The following is a 23,148-nucleotide window of genomic DNA, read 5'->3' as shown; positions in this document are numbered from 1 at the left end:
AATTCTGTGTCAAATCCCAGCTGGGATCTGATCAGAAGGGGGAGCGTTTTCATCCATGATTTCTCCAGTCCTGTAGGGTTGGATCATGCGCATTTTTATCTCCATTTGCATCCCAGTGATCCCAAGAGCACAAATTCTCACCCCACAATTCCATTCCAAATAGGAACTGCTGAACTGACCTTATTTTGGTGTCACTATTGCTCAGCAGTTTTCCCCAGTTTCCCTCCCCTCCTCCTGCTCGTGGTGACAGCAAATTCCATCTTTTTCAGTGACACAAATCCAACATTTCCTAATTTTATCCCCAGAAATTCAGGTGTTTTCCAGTCATTCAGGTGTTTTCCAATGTCCCTACTTTTGGCCTGGGATTTGGGATCAGGAACCTTTTGGCCAGTGGGGACAGTGATTGGGATGAGGCTGAAAAAATGAGGAAAAATATCAAAATAACTCTTGATTCTCTCCCTTGCAGCTGAAGACAAACCATTCTGTTTGGCATCAGCTGGATCTCACCAGAGCCGTGGTGATGGGAGAGGCTGCAGTGGTGGAAATCGATAATTTCCCTCGTGCAATCATTTTAATTTACCTGGTGATTGCATTCTCCCCCTTTGGGTATTATTTGGCAATTCACATCGTGGCAGAGAAGGAGAGGAAGCTGAAGGAATTCTTGAAGATTTTGGGGCTCCACGACACTGCCTTCTGGTATGTGAGTGTTGGCTATGACCTGTTCCTGATAAAAGAGAAAAAAAAATTAAAAAATAAAATGCATGTAAAGAAATATTTAAAAAATTATTTTTATTGACCTCTTCTATCCCATCCTCCAGTTCTTTAATTTTAATTCAGTCTATAACTAAAAACAACCAAAAACTGAGATGTTCTGTACAATCAGAGAGGCAGCACCATGAAAATATGAATATTTCAATAACTAATCCTGCTGCATTTATTCATGTAAAGCCACGCCAGACTTAGAGGGATTAAACCTCATCATGTGTCAGGTTTTTTATGGAGGTTTTTAAATATTTTTGGCTCAGTGCCTCCTTTCCTAGAAGCTCAACAGGTACCCTGCAGCCTGGTATGTAATTAAATGAATCCAACTCTATAATTTTAATGTGCCAGAGGAATCTCAGCAACAGGTTTTCAATTGTTTCCTCACCCAGATGAAAATTGGCCTGGGCAATAGAATATTTTCTTTTTTTTTTTTTCTTCCAAAATGATGTGTTAATTTGAAACCATTGATAGCTGAGGGGGTAAAAGCAGGTTTTGCTTTGCCCTTTCTGGGAGGGTTTTCACATCTGCACTGAAAAAACCACCTGGGGTGGTTGGAATGATTTATTTTTTAGTTGTTTCAGAGGAAATGTGTCATTTTTTTTGCTACCTGGACACAAACCACCCCTGTTTGCTGAGGTCAGAGTTACTCCCAGACTCACAGCTCTGCTTTTCAACAGGGCAGGGTTTTATTACCCTGCCCAGCACCTCGTGTTAAATTTTAATCAGAATTCTTTGAATTATTGAAAGCTACGCCTCTGTTACCCTCTTCTGCCTATACCAGGGAATTAATTATGCAAAAACTAATGGTGAATCACCTGATTGTTCATCTTTAGGGTCTTGTTGTGTCCTGAGAAAACCCCCAGGCATGTCCACAACCTGTTTTATAACCTTTTATTTAGGTTTTGTTGCATGCTTGGACTTGGGTGCATTAAAGAGTGGTGGTTTTGCTGTTGGTGTGGCTGGGAATTCATTGATATTTCTGATTTTTCCCCCATTTTTCTCCCTAGGCTGTCCTGGGTGCTGCTCTACGTGAGCCTGATGTTTGTCATGTCCATCCTGATGTCAGTGATCGCCACGGCCTCGTCCCTCTTCCCCCAGAGCAGTGCCTTTGTCATATTCCTGCTCTTCTTCCTCTATGGGGTGTCCTCAGTGAGTGTTCCTGGCCCTGGGACTGCAGACATCCCACCCCATCCCTGGGGGTTTGGGGGTTTATTCCCTTCCCCATCCCTGGGGGTTTGGGGGTTTATTCCCTTCCCCATCCCTGGGGGTTTGGGGGGTTTATTCCCTTCCCCATCCCTGGGGGTTTGGGGGTTTATTCCCTTCCCCATCCCTGGGGGTTTGGGGGGGTTATTCCCTTCCCCATCCCTGGGGGTTTGGGGGTTATTCCCTTCCCCATCCCTGAGGGTTTGGGGTTTTTATTCCCTTCCCCACCTGCTTCTGGTTCCTTCTGCCAAAATATTTGGGGCTGGTGTTGTTTCTGTGGGGTTGAGCAGAATGTGAGATTCTGAGCAGAATCTGGGAATCTGAGCTGTCCCATCCCTTCCCTGGGTTCCCTCTTGTTTTTTGGGATGTTGTACAGGTGTCACCCATCACTATGAAAAATGCTTTTCCCTCCTGAAATGTCTGAGTTTATAATCAGCAGGTTTTGAGGTCTAAACCCTCCACAGAACCATTCTGCAGTCCAAATCCTCTTCAAAACATTTCCTGTTACTACAGAGTTTAACGCTAAACCCTTAATAACGTGCCAGAGAATTCTAAAAAAATACATTATAAATATATTTATGTATCCACTTGCTGGTCTGAGTTCATGAGAGGAACAGTTGGACTCAATCTTGAAATTCTTCCCCAGCTGAAAATGATTCCATTATTTTGTGTGGGTGAACACTGTAATGACTGTACCAGGAAAATTATATGATTGCTAGAGGCAGCTGTGGTATTTTCCCTTAATTTTTCTACACAATTTCATTATTATTATCATTATCATTATTATTATTATTATTATTGTTACTGATACTACTGCAGTATCTTCCCATTTATTTTTTCCCTCTGCCCTCAGGTTTTCTTTGCCCTGATTTATTATTATTATTATCATCATCATCATTATTATTATTACTCCAGTACCTTCCTGTATATTTTCCCCTCTGCTCTCAGGTTTTCTTTGCCCTGATTTTTTATTATTATTGTTAATAATAATATTAATATTACTCCAGTACCTTCCTATCTGTTTTCCCCTCTGCCCTCAAGTTTTCTTTGCCTTGATTATTTATTTACTATTATTATTATTATTATTATTATTATTATTACTCCAGTACATTCCTGTCTGGTTTTTTCCCTCTGCCCTCAGGTTTTCTTTGCCCTGATTTATTAATATTATCATTATTATTACTATTACTATTACTATTATTATTTTTCCAGTACCTTCCTATCTGTTTTTTCCCTCTGCCCTCAGGTTTTCTTAGCCCTGATTTATTATTATTATTATTATTGTTATTATTATCATCATCATTATTATTATTATTACTCCAGTACCTTCCTGTATTTTTTCCCCTCTGCCCTCAGGTTTTCTTTACCCCTGATTTTTTTTATTATTATTATTATCATTATTATTATCATTATTATCATTATCATTATTATCATTATTTTTATTATTACTACAGTACCTTTCTATCTGTTTTTCCCCTCTGCCCTCAGGTTTTCTTTGCCCTGATGCTGACCCCTCTGTTCAAGAAGTCCAAGCACGTGGGGATAGTGGAGTTCCTGGCCACTCTGGTTTTTGGCTTTGTCGGCCTCAACATCGTCCTGCTGGAGGATTTCCCCAAATCCTTCGTGTGGATCCTCAGCCCTTTGTGCCAGTGCAGCTTCTTGATTGGGGTTGCCCAGGTAAATCCCCACCTGCCCCTCCAGCAGCAGCCAAGGATCATTTATAAACAGCCCTTGATGAGGGGTTTTAAATAGATATTTTATTTTTAATAACCTGGAGGTGGTGAGGAAAATGCTTTTTTTTATAACAGTTTAATATCCACCATAATTCTGAGAATTACATAATTTCTGAAATTCCCCAGAGCTGTTATTCTTTGTGTCCACTGTGATCTCAGTCACTTTCTCATTATTTTTGAGGGTTTTTTTGCCAAGTTTTGCACTGTTTTGCCTTTTTTTATGGAGTGTGACCTCCCTCCCTGCAGGTGATGCATCTGGAGGATTATGAAGATGGGGCAATATTTGCAAACATCAACGCTGGTCCTTACCCTCTGTGCATCTCTCTGATTCTCTTGGTGCTGGACAGCATCTTTTACCTGCTCGTGGCTGTGTACCTTGACCAGGTGATCCCAGGTGAGTTCCTGACAAAAACTGGGCTGTGGGAGGCTCATCCTGGAACCCTGAGCCCCCCCAGGCTGGAGGCATCTCTCCCCTAAATCCTGTGCAGAAAGGAGGTGATGCTGTTTTCATATAGAATTTTACAGCTGAAATAATTCATATTTTGTTTAAACTGTGAGGTGTGAGGAGTGATTTTGGCCTGGCCTTAAAAAGCTTAATTTTCCCCTCTTTCTAGAGAAAAAACTTCCTTTCTGAATTAACCACAACCTCAAGCCTTCACAATTCCCTCTGAGAGGGTTGGAATCAAAGACTGCTGTGCCTCTTCCACATCTCTCCCTGTGGCAGAAATAGTTTAACCTGAAACACAGAATGAAACTGTTAATCTTGGGGTGAAAGCCTGGCCAAGCTCTGTTCACCTCCAGTCCCTCTCTTTTCTCTCTGCCACATTCAGGTCACTGCTCATTCTCTGGAATAGGAGGAGATTGTTAATTTATTTTAAATTTATTTAAATACTTCGGAAAGGTGAAGCCTGCCAGCAGTAGGGATGGGGAAGTCGTGGCTTAAATGGAAATTTGGCTGATGGAATTCCTCAGGAGCAGGAGTGGGCTGGCTGTCACCAGACAGACACAAAACAACTACACTTGGACAATCAGGTTGTAAGAGCAGAAAAAAAGAGCTTTATTATTTCAACTTCAGTATTTACAGTTTTTGGAGTTTGATGAGGGATTGGGCAATGAAGTTGACACCTCTCTGACTCCACTGGTCAACCCAGAAATCCATCAATTGTCCTTCCTCCAAAGAGGAGTACGCAGTTCTCAAAACATCACTCTTAGTTTAGTTAAAAGTCCATGAGACACTCCAGTACAAAAAAATAAACATCAGAAAGCTGAAAAGATCGGGAGCTGAAAGCCCAAAGCTGAGGAATATTTGTGGTGGCTGCTCAGGAATTGCCTTTTGTTGTTTTGTGCTGTTCCCCCCAGGGGAGTTTGGCCTGCGCCGTGCGCCCTTTTTCTTCATCAAACCCTCGTTTTGGTCAAAGCACAGGAAGAACTACAAGGAGCTGTATGAGAGCAGTGTCAATGGCAGCCTGAGCTTCAGTGAGATCGTGGAGCCTGTGCCTTCAGAGTTCCAGGGCAAGGAAGCCATCAGGTACAGCCCCTGCCCTGCCCTGCCCTGGTGGGGAGCAGCTCACCTGGAATTCCAGTGGGGAATTCCAGTTGGAAAACCAGCCTTGGCTCTCCACTGCTCGTGGATTGCAAAGAGCCCTCCTGGCTTGGTTTGGAATCTCCCTTGGAATGGAGGACTTAAACTCCCTCCCTCCTAATTATTATAATTTTGAAATTTAGGGGCCCTCAGGCAAAGATATAGGAATAAGAATGACAGTTCTTTACTAGGAAAATTAAAATAAAAATGCAGTAGTACCAAAAAACCCACTGACAGAGTCAGAACACGACCTGACACCCTGTTGATGTCAGTCCAGTCCAGCCCTCCTGCAGTGCCAGATGTGGTTCTGTTGGAGCAGAGATGATCCTGTAGAAGGGTCCAGTGGGTGGTGCTTTGTGTCACCTCTTTTCTTGCTGTCCTGTGCTTTTTGGGGTTTCTGAGCTGTTGTTTCTGGTGTCCTCCTTCTAGCCCTTGTTTCCATCATTTTCCAGTGGTGAGAGATGGGGAATTCTGAATCTTCCCTCCTGGTTGGCTTCACTAATCTCAGATATTTGAGTTTAGTGACCAGCAGGAGTTTTGTGTTGTCCCCACCACCCATGTCTGTTTGGGCATCTGCCACAGGGTCAGGAGTCCAGTTTAATCCTGATCTTCCCATGAGAACATCATAGTTTTGCATTATTCGTCCACAGGACTCTTTCCACATCACCCCTCCACCAGCTCCAGCATTTTCACACACTCTTATCATCTTTCCATGTGCAAATTTTATCTTTTTCCATACTCATTCCCTTCCTCATTACTCTCCCTCCATAATCCACTCACCCTTCATAATCCTCTCACCATCCTCATCCTCCAGATAAGGCACTAAATTCATTTGGAAAAACAACAGGGATGGAAGGAAGGGGTTTTCCTCTCTTGAAAAGAAAAAACCCAGCTTTTTTTAACCTGATTTTGCTCAATAGCTGTCAGGAATCACATCTCTGGAATCACATTCTGCCAGCACCTCTTTGCCATGTCATGTCTGTGGGGTTTTCTGTTGTGTTGTGCAGCTGCTGGGGAGCAGCTGTTCCCTTTCCTCACTTGGGAAACCTCCAGTGAGGCAAAGTTTTGGGAGAATCTTTCCTGTCTCTTGACTTCCCTCCATGGGTTTTTAACGCGTCTGGTGCCACTTCAGTCTGGTTGGCTTGTTGTGATTTTTGCTGGGTATTGATGACTCAAAATGCCACATAAAGGTGCTGAAATATTTTATGCCATGACGTGTCTTCTTTCAGGATCAGCTGTGTTCAGAAAACGTTCAGGAAAAAGGGGGAAACCGTGGAGGCTCTCAGAAGTAAGAACATTTCAGCTTTTGAGCTGCTCCTGGGGTGCAGAGGAGCAGCAGCTGAGTTGCTGAGTGATCTTTTGTGTTTCAGCTCAGGCTAGGTTGGGTTTCTTTTGGAGGGGTGGGGGCCCTGGAGCACGAATGCCAGATGTGCTTGTGTGTGTCTGGTGTCTGAGCCAGCACCCCAAAAATGAGCCCTTCATCCCTAAGGGAAGCCTGCTGGCATCACCCCCAAGTGATGTCACCTCCCTGATGTTGTCACCTCCTTTCCCTTTGAAATGTGGGTGTGGGACCATCCCAGCCCAGCCATGGGGTGTGAATACAGCCCCACATGTGAACACTGGGGTTGATCCTGGGGCAGGAGGTGGCTGGGGGAGCCAGGATCCCACCCTGACACTCCTCTCTCCGTGCCCTGGGAGCAGATTTGTCCTTTGACATCTACGAGGGGCAGATCACGGCACTGCTGGGCCACAGCGGCACCGGAAAGACGACGCTGATGAACATCCTCTGCGGGCTGTGCCCTCCCACTGATGGTGAGTGCAGGGTCCTGGGGGGGCCCTGCCTCAAAGCCAGGCCTGATGACCTTGGTGGTTATCCCAGGGTGCACCAAAATTTCTTTGGATGGAGCCTGAGAGAGCCCAGTTGTAATTCCAGTCCACGCAGGGCTGTAAAATTCTCTCTGCTGATTGAAGAGAGAGCGTTGATCTCACTGCTCTCCTTTCACTGAAGAGTTTCCAGCCTGTGACAAGAGGTTTGGAATGAGATGAGCTTTAAGGCCAACTCCAACCCAAACCATTCCATGACTTTGTGTTAATTTCTTTCAGGGTTTGTCTCAGTGTACGGGCACAGAGTGTCGGAGATCGACGAGATGCTGGAGGTGCGGCAGATCGCGGGCGTGTGCCCCCAGTCCGACATCCACTTCGACATCCTGACTGTGGAGGAGAACCTCTCCATCTTTGCTGCCATCAAGGGCATCCCCCAGAACGATCTGATACAGGAGGTAACTCATCTGGGCACAGGTGTTGTCTGGCATGTACATTTTTAACCCATAAATCTATATACCGTTGCAAGGTTTCTTTTCCTTTTGCAGGGAATATTTTGCTTTGTGGTACAATGGGCAAAGACGTCCAGGCAGATATTTAGACAAAAATAAACTTTCAATTTTTTTCCTGAGATTAAAATGCCCATGAAATGCTTCAAATCTCTGCATTTAGGTCCAATTATAGGCACCAGTAAACTTTGTGTGTAGGTTGTGCAGTTTGGGTACAGAACACAGTGGGAACAAGCAGCAGTTAATTTGAATGTTAATTGTTAGCAATCTGGTTTGAAAAAATTTATAGGGTTTTTTTTAAAACAACAAATGTGTTCTTTGCGTTTTCAAGGTGCAGAAGGTGTTGCTGGATTTGGAGATGCAGCCCATCAGGGACAACCAAGCCAAAAAGTTGAGTGGGGGGCAGAAGAGGAGGCTGTCAGTGGGAGTTGCTGTTCTTGGGAACCCCAAGGTGAGAGGGATGGAATTATTCTCAGCTTGGTCTTGCTGATCCATGGAAGGCTTGGTTGCTCTTGTCAAAACCAACTAATGTGCAAAATGCAGAAATTGTTCCTTTGAGCCTTTTTTTTTTCTTTCTTTTATGGTTTAATTACAATAATTTAAATCTCTCAGCTTTTGTGCTTGAGACTCAGGTAACAGCAGCAGCTTTGGGTTTGATCTCTTTGGCAAATAAAATAACTGTGGCAAGTTTTGTGTGTAATTTCTGGCAGGTAGCATTTATCCCCCAGCAGTGAAATTGTTGGATGCTTTCCTTCCAAAGCCATGCAGGAGCTGGGAGCAGGAACAGAGCCAGAGAGCCCTTTTGTGTCACAGCTCTGGAATTTCTGCCCTGTGAGGACGGGGACTGCTTTGAGATCTGTGGTTAAAAATGATGTGTGTGACAGTTTCCTGGGGGTTTTAAAAGCAGGTGTGAGCATTTAACCAGCCCTCAGCAGAAAGTGAATCCATGGCTGAGCTGTGATCCCGCTACATAACTCTGTTGGGATCAGAGTGAAACAGGTCCTGGCATTAATTCATTATAGGATCTTTCCATTTGTCACAACAGGGGATGGATTTATTCACAGCACAGTGACAAAAGCTGCCTTGTCAGTCCGGGATGTTTCTTATTTTAGAGGAATAACTGGCAGGTTTTTAACAAACCCTTCTGGGTGTGCTGGGGAGGGAACAGTGAGGTTGTGGCTTTGGAAAACTCTCATTTTGCCCCCAGGTGTTGCTGCTGGACGAGCCCACGGCGGGGATGGATCCCTGCTCCAGGCACATCGTCTGGAACCTGCTGAGGAACAGGAAAGCCAACCGTGTCACTGTGTTCAGCACACACTTCATGGACGAGGCTGACATCCTGGCTGGTGAGCCCTGCTGCCCCCTGGGGTGCCATCTGTGTGGAATCCAGAGTGGGGTTTGGGAGGAAAATGTCCATTTCCTGCTTCCTCACTTTCCTTTCCAGATCGTAAAGCTGTGATTTCCCAGGGGATGCTGAAATGTCTCGGCTCTTCCCTTTTCCTCAAGAGCAAGTGGGGCATTGGCTACCGCCTGAGGTAATTCCCTGCTCTGTTTTGTACCTCCTGGGTGCCATCAGGCATCTCTTTTTTTACTGCTCTCTGTTGGGATCTTGTCTTGGTTTGGAAAGACAGGTGTCTGCCAGGGGAAAGCTGGAGCTTCCCTTGGAATGGAGAATGCAAACCCCCTCCCTACAAATTATTATAATTTTGAAATTTAGGGGCTGTCAGGCAAAGATATGGGAATAGGAATAACAGTTCTTTACTAGGAATATTAAAAATAAAAATGCAGTAGTACAAAAAAGCAAACAAACAAAAAGAAAACGCTGCCAGAGTCAGAACACAACCTGACCCCCTGTTGGTTCAGGGTGTTGGTGTCAGCCCAGCCCAGCCCTCCTGCAGTGCCAGATGTGGTTCTGGTGGAGCAGAGATGATCCTGTAGAAGGTCCAGTGGTGCTGAGCTGGGTCTGCTCTCCCTCTGGGAATCCAAACAGGCTGTGCTGCTGTTCTCAATGCCAGGTTTGATCCAGGTGGGAATGCTGGGCTCCTCCCCCTGGGTGGAGCATCTCCCCATGGGATGATGGAATTGGATCAGCCCTGCAGTGAGCCTGGATGGGCCATGGACAGCAGAGATCCCCTGGGGGGAGGATGGGGAATGGAAGGGATTAAAAAAACACCTCCCTAAATGGTTTCAACAGCTGATAGTAGAACATACACTGCTGAGGACATCCTGCATTGCAACCCAAGACAAATCTCCAAGAAATCACCCCTCCAAAAGATCTTTTTATATCCCCTGGAATGGTCCAGGGGAATGTTTGGGGCTGTGCTGGTGCAGTCAGGCTTTGACCCCCAGTCCCTGCTGTGTGTTTGCAGCATGCACATCGATGCCTACTGCAACACAGAGGCCACCACCTCCCTGATCAGGCAGCACATCCCTGCAGCCAGCCTGATCCAGGAGAACGACGAGCAGCTCGTCTACACCCTCCCTCTCAAGGACATGGACAAGTTTGCAGGTATTGGTGGGGTTTTTGTATCACAGGGATCAGTGGCTGCAGCAGGGGATGTTTATTTAGCGTGGCTTTAGCCTGATGTTGGTGGTAAAATGTCAGTTGTGCCTTTGTGGTTTTATATTTATTATTATTTGGCTGGTGGGGAGGGTTTTTTCAGGTCAGCGAGGGTTTTGTCACCTTTTCCAGTGAGGTGTGAGGGTTGTGGGTACCCAACAGCAAATCCCTGTGTGGTGAGGAGACTCCTCCACCTGAGCATCCCCTGGTCCTGCAGAATCACCTTCCTCTTGCAAAGTGTTCCAAAGAGCTGGGCTGGCCTGCAGCAGGAAGCAGGAAAGTCCAAAATCCTGCAAAAATCCTGCAAAAATCCTACAAAAACCGTACAAACTCTTGTTGTGAACTGCAAAGAGCAGTGTTACTGCCTTGAAACTCCGTGGAGAGAGGGAGCAGAGGGGAGGAGGATTTCGCTAGATGGCAGCAATTATCTGAGCAGTGTTTGCTTGCCTCCCAGAAATAAAATGGGAAAAACCCTGAGTCCTTTGCACCCTGTGGGAAGCCAAGGGAGGATCAATATTGATGGGAACAGGCAGCTGATATTCCATAAATGTTGGGTTTTTTTCTCCTGTTTTGTTGGAGTTAATGGTTTATGAGCTTTGCCACTGGGTGCACTCCTGCAAACAGGCTGGGGCTGAATCAATTCCCCCGAATTATTTTAGGGAGAAGCTGAGGTTGGGGACACACCTTGTCAATCAGCTGGGACAGGAGAAATTGTGGAGGGTTGAGGAGCATTGTCAGATATCCAAATGCTCCTCTCATTTTATGCATTTGAATTTCCTTTCAGCCTCACCTTGGCTCTGAAGCTCCTATTTTTTATTTTTTTTAAAGTCCTTATTTCATAGGATTGATGAAAACCCAGTAACATTTTTCACCCCAAGGTGCTGTTGAGTTCTCCCACTCTGAACCTCATGTTGGTCTTCAAACTCTGTGTCCTGTCCAGCATCTCCTGCCTGACCTTAAACATCTGGGAATTCCTTTAAATAAGTATAAAAACATGTCTTTTTATAGATATAAAATGACTCAGTGGTTTTATTTGCGAGCAGGGATTTAGGTAGGATGAGCTGTGCTGGCTGTGATTTTTCCAGGAGAGGGAGCTCACCTTGAACCTGCCCTGAGGAAACTTTGAGCTCAGAAGCTTCAGGATGCTGAGCCAGTTTTTAGAAGTACCACGACTTCAACAAAACCACATTTCCTCACCACAGAGACTGAAAATTAATGCTGAAAGGAGCTTATCCCACCTTGGTTCTCAAACCTCAACCTGTGATTTATTTGCTATTCCCATGTCCTGTGTTTTCCCAGCAAGCAGGAGGGCTCAGGGATGTGTGTGATGAGCCTGAAATGTTCTTGGCAGGGGCTGGAGCAGAGTTTCAGAGCTGCCTCTGTCCCTAGGTTTGTTCTCTGACCTGGACACCCATTCCCACCTGGGGGTCATCACCTACGGGGTGTCCATGACCACGCTGGAGGACGTTTACCTGAAGCTGGAGGTGGAGGCAGAGATTGATCAAGCAGGTGGGAAGGAAGGAGCAGAGCTGTGCCCTTGGCTCCCTCAGCTCTGGGCTGGTCTCAGTTCCTGTGGAATTGTCACTGCCAGGAGGAGGGAACCAGAAAAACCTCCCTCACAGGGGATCCTTAGGTCCTCACAACATTCCAGTTGGAAATATTCAGCCTGGAAACCAGGAGAAGGCAGGGAATGATTCTGGGAACATCCAGAAAAAGCTCTTTACTTATTAATTTTTCATCCAGCGAGCTGACATCTGACTGCTTGGCTTTACAGTTTACTTGCCTTTTAAAATGTCCTTTATTCTCCTAATGCAGCTCGCTTTCAAGAAGTTATAAATGAGCAAGATAAAATTAATTTTCTGCCCTCTGTGTGAACAGTAGCTGCACTTAGGGCTGAGACAGCTCAGCTTGTCTCACTTTAAATTAACTTTCAGTCCAAATGAAAAGTTGGGATTGCTTAATATTACAACAGAATGAGTCAGTTGGTTTTCTTTTATGTCAATTTTGAATGCTTTGAGCTGTTTTAACTCTTCTAGAGCTTTCTGTGTGGTCCAGAATTATTAGTAGGAGTAAATATATGGACTCTGTAGTGTATATGTGGCACACTGTCATGCAAATTGCTCCCTAATTAGACTGACTGCCCTGGTGCACAGTTTCTGGGTGGGTTAGAGAGGGTTTAACAGCTGGATGTGCAGGTGCTGGGTAATACAGGTCCACACACAAGCCAAGGGGTCAATCTGCACCTTTTGGTGGCAAAATTTTGAATCCTCAGATCCCAAGGGTGGTTGGGAGTGGATGGGGGTGCCCAGGGAGGTGCTGGGCTCTGTCCCTGGAGCTGTTTGAGGGCTGGATGTGGCCCCTGGTGCCGTGGTCTGCTTGGTCACAGGCTGGGCTCAGTGATCCCAAAGGGCTTTTCCAGCCTTAGTTGATTCTGTGAGTTAAAACACACCAGGATGTCCCAGGGAAATGCTCCTTCATTTCTGCTGTCTCAGCTTTGAGTGTCTGCTGTGTGTGTGTGGGGCTGGGCTGGATCCGTGTCACTGACCTTGGGGTTAAACTGGGGGATTGGGATGGGGATGGGATGGGATGGGATGGGATCCATGATATTGGGATGGGATGGGGCTGAGATAATGGGGTGGGATCCATGGGATTTGGATTGGGATTGGAATTGGGATGGGATAATGGGATGGAGATGGGGATGGGATGGGATGGGGTTGGGATTGGGACGGGATTCACGATATTGGGATTGGGATGGGATTCACGATATTGGGATTGGGATGGGATAATGGGATGGGATGGGATCCATGGGATTTGGATTGGGATGGGGGTGGGATGGGATGAGATCCATGATATTGGGATTTGGATTGGGATGGGATAATGGTATGGGATGGGATCCATTGGATTTGGATTGGGATGGGGATGGGGTTGGGATTGGGATGGGATAATGGGATGGGATGGGATGATGGGATTTGGATTGGGATGGGGATGGGATAATGGGATGGGATCTATGGGATTTAGATTGGGATGGGATAATGGGTTGGGATGGGATAATGGGATGGGGTTGGGATTGGGATGGGAATGGGATCGATGGGATGGGGATGGAATGGAATAATGGGTTAGGATGGGATAATGGGATGGGGGTGGGATGAGATGGTGATGGGGATTGGGATGGGAATGGGATGGGAATTGGGATGAAGTGACTTCTACAACAGGAGCACCAAGGAGCCCCTGGCTCCACCTCCTGTCCCATTTCCCCCCAGCTCTGTCAGAGCACCAAGCCCTGGGTTTCCCTGCCCTGTTTCAGATTACAGCGTGTTCCACTCGCAGCAGGCGCAGGAGGAGGGGGACACCAAGTCCCTGGATGACATGGAGCAGAGCCTGCTGATGCTCTCAGAGGCCAAGGCCCCAGCCTTGAGCAGCTCAGCCCTGTGGAAGAAGCAGGTTTCCACCATAGCCAAAGTGCATTTCCTCAGCCTGAAACGGGAGAACAAATGTATCAGAGTTATGTGAGTACTGGGGCTTCTCCTTTCTGTGTGAGTGCCCAAACCTTCCTGAATGACACGAGGGAAAGCTCATCCTGTCCTGCATTTTTCCATATAGTTACATTTAAAAGCAATTTCTTACAGTGGAACTATAATTTCTGTTAATAATTTTTTTTTTTTTGTGGAGTGAGGGAGATAGTTTGTTTGGTTTTTTTTTAACACCATGCACATAAACCTGGGCTGCCTTTCACTGAATTGCAATAACCCCCAAACTTTTTTTATTTCTTTCAGGTTGCTGCTTTTCCTCATTTTCCTCGTGGTTCAGATTCTGTTGTTTTTCATACACCACATCATCAAAAACGCTGTAGCTGCCATCAGACTCTCCCCAGATTTGTACCTGCTGAAGCCTGGGGAGAACTACCACAAGTACAGGAGTCGGCTCCTGCTGCAGAACTCCACAGGTGGGGCAGCACCTCCTGTCTCCACTTCTCCCAGGGGTTGGGAATAAATTTTTTTCCCTGGAATTAACCTGAAGAGTTTCCAGGTGCCCAGGGGTGGTAAACTGTCAGTTTGTGCCGTGGGGTTTGGTTTGGGGATCCTCCTCCCATCCCCATGATCTCGTTCTTGCTGTGTCAGAAGATGATTCAGCGGAAAGAAATGGCCAGAAAACATTGAGATAAATCAACATTAAAACCCTGCTGTAAAAACATCTGGGAAAATTCCTTTTTGTTTCAGCTGAGGGTGTTTTAAAAGTGCCCAGCAGGAACTCAGGCAGTCAAAACACCTGTATTTTATATCTATAAAAATACATATATATATATATATATATATATATAGGAATTTCCAGCTGTTTAAGGCCAGGTTAACCAGGCAGGAGATGCTGGACAGGGCACAGAGCTTGAAGACCAGCACCTGTTGGAGCTGTGCATGGATAATTTTGTGTGAAATGCTCCAGGCTGGTGATGAGGAGGGATTTAAAAGACAGGGAGATGTGGCACTCAGGGACATGCCTTAGGGGGGTGGGGAGTGGCTGGATTTGATGATCCTGAAGTTCTCCTCCAGCTGAAATGATTCCATGTTGTTTTCTGTCCCCAGACACGGATCTCAGTGACATTGTGCACTCCCTGGGGAGCATGAACATCCTCTGGGAGCTGTTCAATGACAGTGATTATGTCTCAGTGGCCCCTCACAGTGCAGCTCTGAACGTGTTTGCCCTCGAGTCCGGGCAGGTAAGGCACACTCTGCCCAAGGAGCAGCTGCTGGGGCTGCCTTGTGAAATTCTTCTTGCTCTGGACTCATTGGAATCAAATAATATCAAATATAATGCTGTTTATTCAAGAGTCTGCAAAGAAGACAGAGTGAGAATCTCAGCAAAATAAATGTTCTTCCATAATTATAATTACAGTAAGCCAGTCAAACTTCCATCCCCTTTTCTTCCCCACAAGGGCACAAAAAGTCAGGGGAAACGTTCTCCATCACAGGACAATTTTTAATGATTTTTTTTTTTATTTGTACTTGAATTACAGTTTGACAGAAGGATAATTCCATGGTGCTCTCATGTGTAAAGAAAAATCAGTTTCTTGTGTTCACAGTGACAGGGAGGTCTGAACTTTGGGATCATATTTAATCCCCAGCAAGGGAACTGCTTCACAGTGTGCCAGCTCTGGCTCTTGTTCCCATTTTTATTCCCTGCCACTGCTGCCATCAGTGTGACAGTGCAGCCCCTGCACATCTTTGCCTGTCTGGTTTTAAATCCATTAGCAGCATCACCCCAGAGCAGCTCCTTTGTGTGTTTTGTTTCCCAGGCTGTAATTGTCTGGAGTGCCATTTGTCAGAGCCTCGCTGCTCCCTGAAACATGCTGGGAGTTTATTCCCAAGAATTTCTGCTCTGAGAGCAGGGCTGTGTGTGATGAGCACCCTGAGCAGCCCAGAGCCTCCTGCAGAGCACTTAATTATGCAAAGATTTATCTCCAAATTCAGGTTTAATTAAGGAGAGCCCTCTCAGGGCAGAAGGATTAATGCAGCGCGTCTTTTTTCCTTCCTAGAATTATGTTTTCAACATCGTATTCAACAGGACCATGGTGCATTCTCTGCCAGTTCTGATGAATATTGTCAGCAACCTCCTGCTGGGCAGTCTGAATGTGACTGAGACCATCCAGATCTGGAGCAACCCCTTGATTCAGGTGAGCACCTCCCAAAAAAATCACCCTGGAACACTGGGGAGAGGCCAAAGCATCCCTGGATGGGAGGGGGAGTGCAGAAACACCTCACAAACCAAGGGAAAAGCTGGTTGGGACTGTGCAGGGTTTAAAAGGGTGTGAAAATGTCCTGACATTTTGCTCTGCAGGTTGTGGAAGGGGAGGAAAAAAGGGGCTGGGGAAGAGGATGTTGTGTCAGGAGTGAAAGGTTGGGTGGGGCTTGGAGCAGCCCAGTCTAGTGGAAGGAGTTGGGGGTTGGAATGGGGTGATCCAAACAGTTCTTTCCAACCCAAACCATTCCATGGTGCTGGGAATTAATTCATTATGGGTTTGTTGGAGGTTGCCTGCACTTCTTGGTCTGTGCAGAGCTGGAGAGGAGAGAGGAGGACCTGCTGCAGGAGATAAATTCTCTGAAAGTTCTTCAGTTATTATTTATTCCTCATATAAACACTCCCAAAACTTCCACAGGTGTTTTCCTTCCTGCTGCAGCTCAAGTGATCTTGCCATCCACAGACTCTTTATTTTACCATTCACAGCCGTGTTCCAACTCCTAATGAAGCCTATTTTTGGTCACATTTTGTCACTGAACAAATCTGATTTCTATGCCAGGACCTTCCAGACACCATTTTCAGGCTGGAGATCTATTTTGAGGCCGTGCTGCTGGGGATCATCATCACGGGGATGCCGCCCTACTTCGCCATGGACAACGCGGAAAACCACAAGGTGACAGCGCCCAGGTGTCCCTGCAGAGCTGCACAGGGAGTTACAAACCCTGGGATTTGAGGGGTGTAAAACAATGCCATGGGTGGCATTGGGGAAGAAATTCCTCCCTGGAGGGTGGGATGGGGCTGGGATGGAATTCCCAGAGAAGCTGTGGCTGCCCCTGGATCCCTGGCAGTGTCCAAGGCCAGGATGGACATTGGGGCTTGGAGCAACAGTGGGTGGAATGAGATGGGCTTTGAGGTCTTTTCCAACCTAAACCATTCTGTGATTCTGTGATATTCCAAGGAAAACCACTTAATTGGGTTAATTGGGAATGGGTGGCAGGAACAGGGTTTGGATGGAGTTGTTTGATGTTTTTTTGGAGATAGTGCACTGGGGTGGAGCAGATTTGGGAGAAGCTTTTCTGTGCAAAGCTGAGCTTGGCGATAACACAGGGGGGGATTCGTACAATGTTCATTTTCATTAATGGGTGATTAACTCTGTGTCCTCTCCCCCTGCTGCAGATCAAGGCTTACACGCAGCTGAAGATTGCAGGGCTCTATCCCTCAGCTTACTGGACTGGCCAGGCTGTGGTGGATCTGCCTCTGTTCTTCTTCATCCTCATCCTGATGATCGGCAGCCTCTTCGCCTTCCACTACGGAGTTTATTTCTACGTGGGCAAGTTCCTGGCTGTGGTGAGTCTGGGCTGGGGATGAGAGCAGAGTTACCTTCTTTCCTACAAGCCTTTTCTTTTCCTTACTTGATTCAGCTGGGGTTTTTTCCCCATGGCACAAAGACAGAATGTTTTTCATGGAGAAAATGGCTCCAAGTTGGGAGTTTCATTCAAGCAGCACCAGGGGAGGTTTAGGTTGGGCACAGGAAGAATTTCTTCACAGAAAAGGTGGTTGGGACTGAAGGAGCTGTCCAGGGAGGTGCTGGAGTCTCTGTCTGTGGAATTATTTAAGGAATGGCCCTTGGTCTGCATGGTCACAGGCTGGACTCAATCTCAAAGCTCTTTTCCAGCCTTGTCAATTCTTAAAGCAGATTTGGATTTTCCAAGGGAATTCTCCTTTCTTCCTGCAGCCTCCTTTGTGCTCTGTGATTGGTAATTGCTCTGTTTGCTCCTGTGCTGCTGGTGACAAGGGCACGGTGACTTTGAGCAGAGTCCACTCCTGCAGGGAGCTGCAGGTGGGATTGAAGGGAGGAGAGCACAAGGCTTCGTGTCTTTGATATTCAGAGAGGCTTTCCCTGTGATCCTGGCTGGGATTGAGGGGAATCAGCTTTTCCCAGCTGCTTTTCCAGGGTTAAGCAGGTTTGGGATGATGCAGGGCTGGTTTTGTAACCTTTGTTTGAATTTCTGTAAAAAATGCTGTGGTGGAATTCTTAGTATATGCCAGAGCCTTGAGGTCAGCATTTATGGGAGCCTGTGTAAGAAAAAAAAAGGAAAAAAAATTAAAGAAAACTGAAAGGGGAGGGAGTTTTTGCCTCTCCACACATTCTTTAATTTGTGTCTTTAATAATACATTCTCTATGCACCAAAACACATCAAATAAAGTGACAAAGATGAATCCAGAGTTCTGTATCACACTGAGGTAATTCCAGCTGATCCTTATGGAAAAAAAAAAAAAAAAAAGAAAAATTCCTGCTGCACATTTTCCTGAGAGGTTTTTCCTGTCCCTGCAGATTTTCTGCTTGATTGGTTACGTCCCCTCAGTCGTGCTCTTCACCTACGTGGTCTCCTTCACCTTCAGAAAAGTCCAGAACACAAAGGAATTTTGGTCATTTATATTTTCAGTGGTGAGTGACTTGGCCTGGAGCTGAGATAAGCTGGAAGATTGGTGATCTCCAAAAAAAAAATCTCAATTATTTTGTTGACCTATATGTTCCCTAATGCACAGGAAATGGGAAACTTTCACCAATGTCCCACTCACTGCCACACCCTGAGCGATAAAAGCTTTAAGAAAAACTGCCTTAAATAAACTAACTTATGCTCAGAGAGTCTGAAGTGGACTAAAATGAACTTTTTTTCCCCTTTTTCCTTTGGTACAGACAGCCTTGCTGTGCACAGTTGTCACTGAAGTGTCCTTTTTCTTGGACCATTACCTGGTGACCACCGTCCTGCATTACATCTTCTCCATCTTCATCCCTATTTATCCCCTCATTGGCTGCCTCATTTGTTTTATAAAGGTGAGGGGACTCCAGGGGTCCTTTCCAGAGCCCTTGGAGGTGGCTGGCCTTGGGTGGGTGTCTTCAGTGTGTCCTCTGGGGGAAAAATCACTGTTTTTCCTTTGATGCCAAGTGGTTTGGTCTTAAAATGGGGAAAGCAGCAAGTTTTCCATGGAATTTCCTTTCTCTGAGTGGAGGGAGCCTTCAAAAAAGATGGAGAGGGAATTTAAACAAGGGAGTGGAGTGACAGGACCAGGGGGAATGGCTCCAAGCTGACAGAGAGTGGGGTTAGATTGGATTTTGGGAAGAAATTCCTCCCTGTGAGGGTGGGATGGGGCTGAGATGGAATTCCCAGAGCAGCTGTGGCTGCCCCTGGATCCCTGAAAGTGTCCAAGGTCAGGATGGACACTGGGGCTTAGAGGAACAGAATGAGATGGGCTTTGAGGTCTCTTCCAACCCAAACCATTCCATGATTCTGTGATATTCCAAGGAAAACCACTTAATTGGGTTAATTGGGAATGGGTGGCAGGAGCAGCCCCAGGGTTTGGATGGAGCTGTTTGATGTTTTTTGGGAGGTAATGCTTGAGCAGCACAGCCTGAATGACCAAGATGAAAGCACAGAGTGGGAAATGGAGTCTCTGAAGTTGATGATTTACCTGACCACGTTTTTCCTCTGAATCCCCAGGTCTCCTGGAAAGGCAAGAGTGAGAGTGGAGGGTACCACGACCCCTGGGACCGGCTGCTGGTGGCAGTTCTGGCTGTGAGCATTGGATTCTCTGCCTTTAGAAATGGGGAAAATCCCTTGTTTGCTGCAGGGAGCTGTGGTTCCTGCTGGGATCCCCTTCTGCCCATCACCTCCATCAGTAAAAATCTGCTCTGGTGCTGAGCCTGCAGCACCAGCAGAGCCAGGAAAGCTGCTGTGCCCAACCTGCTGCCCCTATGGCCTGATTGATTAATTATTAATCATTATTAATTCTGATTATCATGGGAATCCCTGCTGATGGAGCAAGAGCTCCAGAGCAGGGACAGCCCTTTCTCTGCACAAAAAAACCCAAATAATCCCTTTTAAATCTAAACCCACTTTGGCTGTGCACCCTCAGACCGGCTGAGCAGCATTTAATGATACATTTAACACTTTTGGCAACACCAGCACTTGTGTGGGGTGATGCAGAGCTGGATCCTCTTGTCCCTGATGGCTGTGGTGGGGTCCCAGGCTGTCCCCAAGGCTGGCTGGTGACCAGGGTGGTTTCTGTCTGCCCCAGCCCTACCTGCAGTGTGTGGTGTGGCTGTTCCTGCTGCGCTGCTTCGAGCTCAAGAACGGAGGGAGGACGGTGAGAGAAGATCCTTTCTTCAGGTGGGTCTCTGGAGTGGGTTTTTTTTTTTGGGTATTGTCCAAAGAAACTGGTCTGGAAGGTGTTGGTGGTGGTTTAACTGGGGACGTGCAGTGGGAGAAATAAAGTATCTTCTGTTATGTCCTGTTAGAAATTGTCACTGAAGTGGAGAAATGGGGGATTTGTTTCCTTTCAAGTTACATCACTGCAAAATCAGGGATTTAGAATGATATTCCTTGTGTAAAAACAAGGGAATTGCCATTCCCATTGCATGGCCAGGGGTGCTTCCCATCAGAAATTGTCACTGAAGTGCAGAAATGGGGGGTTTGTTTCCTTTCAAGTTGCATCACTGCAAAATCAGGCATTTTAGAAAGATGTTCCTTGTGTAAGAAGAAGGGAATTGCCATTCCCATTGCATGGCCAGGGGTGCTGCACCCCCACAAAGAGCTCAACAAAGAGGTGACACTGGGACAATCCCTGAGCTCTGGGATGAGCTGCAGGAACCTGCAAAACACCTTTGAGCACCAAAGCCCCGAGCCAGCCTCAGCAGAGCCCTGGAGCTGCTTTTCCCTCCCGTTTCAGAAAATGTTTCACCAAAGCCAAGCCCTGGAAGTTCCCAGATGTCCCTCACGAGGAGAACGAGGACGAGGATGTGAAGGCAGAGAGGCTGCGCGTCAAGGAGATCCTGAGCAGCCCCAGGAGTGAGGAGGTGAAGCCTTGTTCCCCCAAAAAAAGCCTTGCTCCTCCCCGAAATCCCACATTTAGAGGTTTGCTGGGATCTGCAGCCACTTTTCCTCTTCTGTGCCAGATGCCAGCCATCCTGGTGAGCAGCCTGCACAAAGAGTTTGATGAGAGGAAGGAATTCCTTCTGGGGAGGAAAATAAAGAAAGTGGCCACCAAACACGTTTCCCTCTGCGTGAAGAAAGGTTGGAGTGCAGATTCTTGCTTTTGAGCTGTTTTATTTATAAAAAAACCCAATTCTTTGGATTTGTCTGATCTCATGGGCAATGTTTGTGTTGTTGTTTTTTTTTTTAGGAGAAATCCTGGGTTTGTTGGGCCCCAACGGAGCTGGGAAAAGCACATTAATTAACATGCTTGTTGGAGAGATTGAGCCAACCAGTGGGCAGGTATGTTCCATCCTGCAGTTGCACAAAAAAACAAAATCAACCCATAATTCAATTTTATTGTTATTATTGCCAGCACTCCTGAGGGCATTTTGCTGAAATCATGCCCAAAAAGTTTGGAAATGTGGAATATTGTGGGTATTTTCCTCACAGGTTCTGATGGGAGATGATTCCTTGGGGCTGAGCAGTGAGGATGGCTCGGTGAAATTCGTGGGGTATTGTCCTCAGACCAACCCTCTGTGGCCAGATATCACATTGCAGGAACATTTTGAGATTTATGGTGCTATCAAAGGCATGAGCCAGGCTGATGTTAAAGAAGTCGTCAAGCGGTGAGTTGTTCAGCACAGGAATTGTGGTGGTTGAAGTTTTGGGCTTTTTTTTTTTATCTTCAGACTTATTGCTGGAGAGGTTTTAGCTTTTTTTTTTTTTTTTTTTTTTTTTTGGTGGGGTTTTTTTTCCTATTCTCACCTTTCCTAATGCAATTTTTGTTTCCATTTAAGTTTTGGTTTAAGCTCGGTTGAAATTCCATGATTGAGAACTTGTAGATGAAGAGATGAAGGTTCATCCACACAAAATTCAATTGGGATTTTTAATTTTGATACATGCATTTTTTAATTATTTTTTAAGGCAATGGAGTACTAACAGTGACCTTTGTAGAAGCTGCAAGGATGGACAGTCCAGGACAGGTGGTTCCTAATGCAAATTGTTTTTTCATTTAAGTTTTGATTTAAGCTCAGTTGAAATTCCATGATTGAGAATCTGTAGGTGAAGAGATGAAGGTTCATCCACACAAAATTCAATTGGAATTTTTAATTTTGATACATGCATTTTTAAAGTTATTTTTTTAAGGCTATGAAGTGCTAACAGTGACCTTTGTAGAAGCTGCAAGGATGGACAGTCCAGGACATGGTTCCTAATGCAAATTGTTTTTTTAAGTTTGGCTTTAAGCTCAGTTGAAATTCCATAATTGTGAATTTGTAGGTGAGGAAGATGAAGGTTCGTCCACACAAAATTCAATTGAGATTTTTAATTTCAATGCATGGGGTTTTTTAATTTTTTTTTTAAGGTTTTGAAGTATTACCAGTGACCTTTGCAGGAGCTGCAGTCCTGCCCTTGGAGCTGTTCCTGTGCTGTCACCGAGGCTCCTCCAGGACAGGTGGTTTTGTATGGGAGCTCCAATTCTGCTTTTTGCTCTGCTCTTTTTGTACTTGGGACATGAATATTCATAACTGGGCTCTCCAAAAGGAGCTGTTTTGCATTCTGTGGTGAGGGGGAAGCCAACCCTTTCCCCCCTGGCCCTTCCCTCCCCAGCATCTCCAGCGTGCTGGATCTGAAGGACCACCTGCAGAAGACGACCAAGAAGTTGGGAATGGGGCTGAAACGCAAGGTATGGGGGGCTCTGGGGTCACCCTGGGGGTCCCCAGGACCCTCCCTGCGCTCACCCTGCCCCTGTGCCTTCCCCCCCAGCTGTGCTTTGCCCTCAGCATGTTGGGCAACCCTCGGGTGACGCTGCTGGACGAGCCCTCCACGGGGATGGACCCCAAAGCCAAGCAGCACATGTGGTGAGTGCTGCCCACCAGCCTGCCCTGGGGGCTGGGTTATCCCAGGGACAGCCACAGGCAGGGCATTCCCTGGAAATTGGGATGGAAGGGATCATGGAAATCATCCAGTTCCACCTCCCTGCTGTGGGCAGGGGTATTTTCCACTAAAGCAGATTAATTCCTGCTTAATATCCCTCTGGCAGTGGGAAGTCATTCCCTGTGTGCTGTCCCTCCATCCCTTGTCCCAAGTCTCTCTCCAGCTCTTCTGGAGCCCCTTTAGGCACTGAAAAGAGCTCTGAGGTCTCCCCAAAGCTTCTCTTTGGATTGACAGCAACACTCAGTATCCATGGCAGAAGTTCTCCAGCCCTTAGAGCATCACTGGGCTCACTCCAGCAGCTCCTGCTGTGCTGGGTGCTCCAGGGCTGGACACAGGG

General features: G+C 46.3%; 1 protein-coding gene across 2 annotated transcripts in view; it reads left to right on the top strand.

The window, feature by feature from the left end:
* Positions 1–23,148, top strand: part of ABCA5 (ATP binding cassette subfamily A member 5) — a 41,375-nt gene that overhangs the window by 12,251 nt on the left and 5,976 nt on the right. For both annotated transcript variants that reach the window (XM_083874573.1, XM_083874574.1), the window contains exons 7-35: positions 467–696; positions 1,770–1,911; positions 3,454–3,642; positions 3,945–4,092; positions 5,058–5,226; positions 6,510–6,568; positions 6,982–7,092; positions 7,384–7,559; positions 7,942–8,061; positions 8,818–8,956; positions 9,055–9,145; positions 9,980–10,119; positions 11,560–11,679; positions 13,475–13,676; positions 13,944–14,113; positions 14,748–14,881; positions 15,698–15,835; positions 16,460–16,573; positions 17,077–17,247; positions 18,236–18,349; positions 18,602–18,739; positions 19,404–19,478; positions 19,981–20,072; positions 20,632–20,758; positions 20,858–20,975; positions 21,085–21,176; positions 21,327–21,502; positions 22,485–22,560; positions 22,641–22,735. In XM_083874573.1, the coding sequence (XP_083730699.1) occupies positions 467–696; positions 1,770–1,911; positions 3,454–3,642; positions 3,945–4,092; positions 5,058–5,226; positions 6,510–6,568; positions 6,982–7,092; positions 7,384–7,559; positions 7,942–8,061; positions 8,818–8,956; positions 9,055–9,145; positions 9,980–10,119; positions 11,560–11,679; positions 13,475–13,676; positions 13,944–14,113; positions 14,748–14,881; positions 15,698–15,835; positions 16,460–16,573; positions 17,077–17,247; positions 18,236–18,349; positions 18,602–18,739; positions 19,404–19,478; positions 19,981–20,072; positions 20,632–20,758; positions 20,858–20,975; positions 21,085–21,176; positions 21,327–21,502; positions 22,485–22,560; positions 22,641–22,735 (3,866 nt within the window). The remainder of the gene's footprint in view (positions 1–466; positions 697–1,769; positions 1,912–3,453; positions 3,643–3,944; positions 4,093–5,057; positions 5,227–6,509; positions 6,569–6,981; positions 7,093–7,383; positions 7,560–7,941; positions 8,062–8,817; positions 8,957–9,054; positions 9,146–9,979; positions 10,120–11,559; positions 11,680–13,474; positions 13,677–13,943; positions 14,114–14,747; positions 14,882–15,697; positions 15,836–16,459; positions 16,574–17,076; positions 17,248–18,235; positions 18,350–18,601; positions 18,740–19,403; positions 19,479–19,980; positions 20,073–20,631; positions 20,759–20,857; positions 20,976–21,084; positions 21,177–21,326; positions 21,503–22,484; positions 22,561–22,640; positions 22,736–23,148) is intronic.

This window comes from Zosterops lateralis, assembly GCF_965231275.1.
Source record: "Zosterops lateralis genome assembly, chromosome: 18".
In the NCBI taxonomy this organism is placed as follows: Eukaryota; Metazoa; Chordata; class Aves; order Passeriformes; family Zosteropidae; genus Zosterops; species Zosterops lateralis.
The sequence above is the reverse complement of the archived record's forward strand: the minus strand, read 5'-3'. Positions and strand labels throughout refer to the sequence as shown.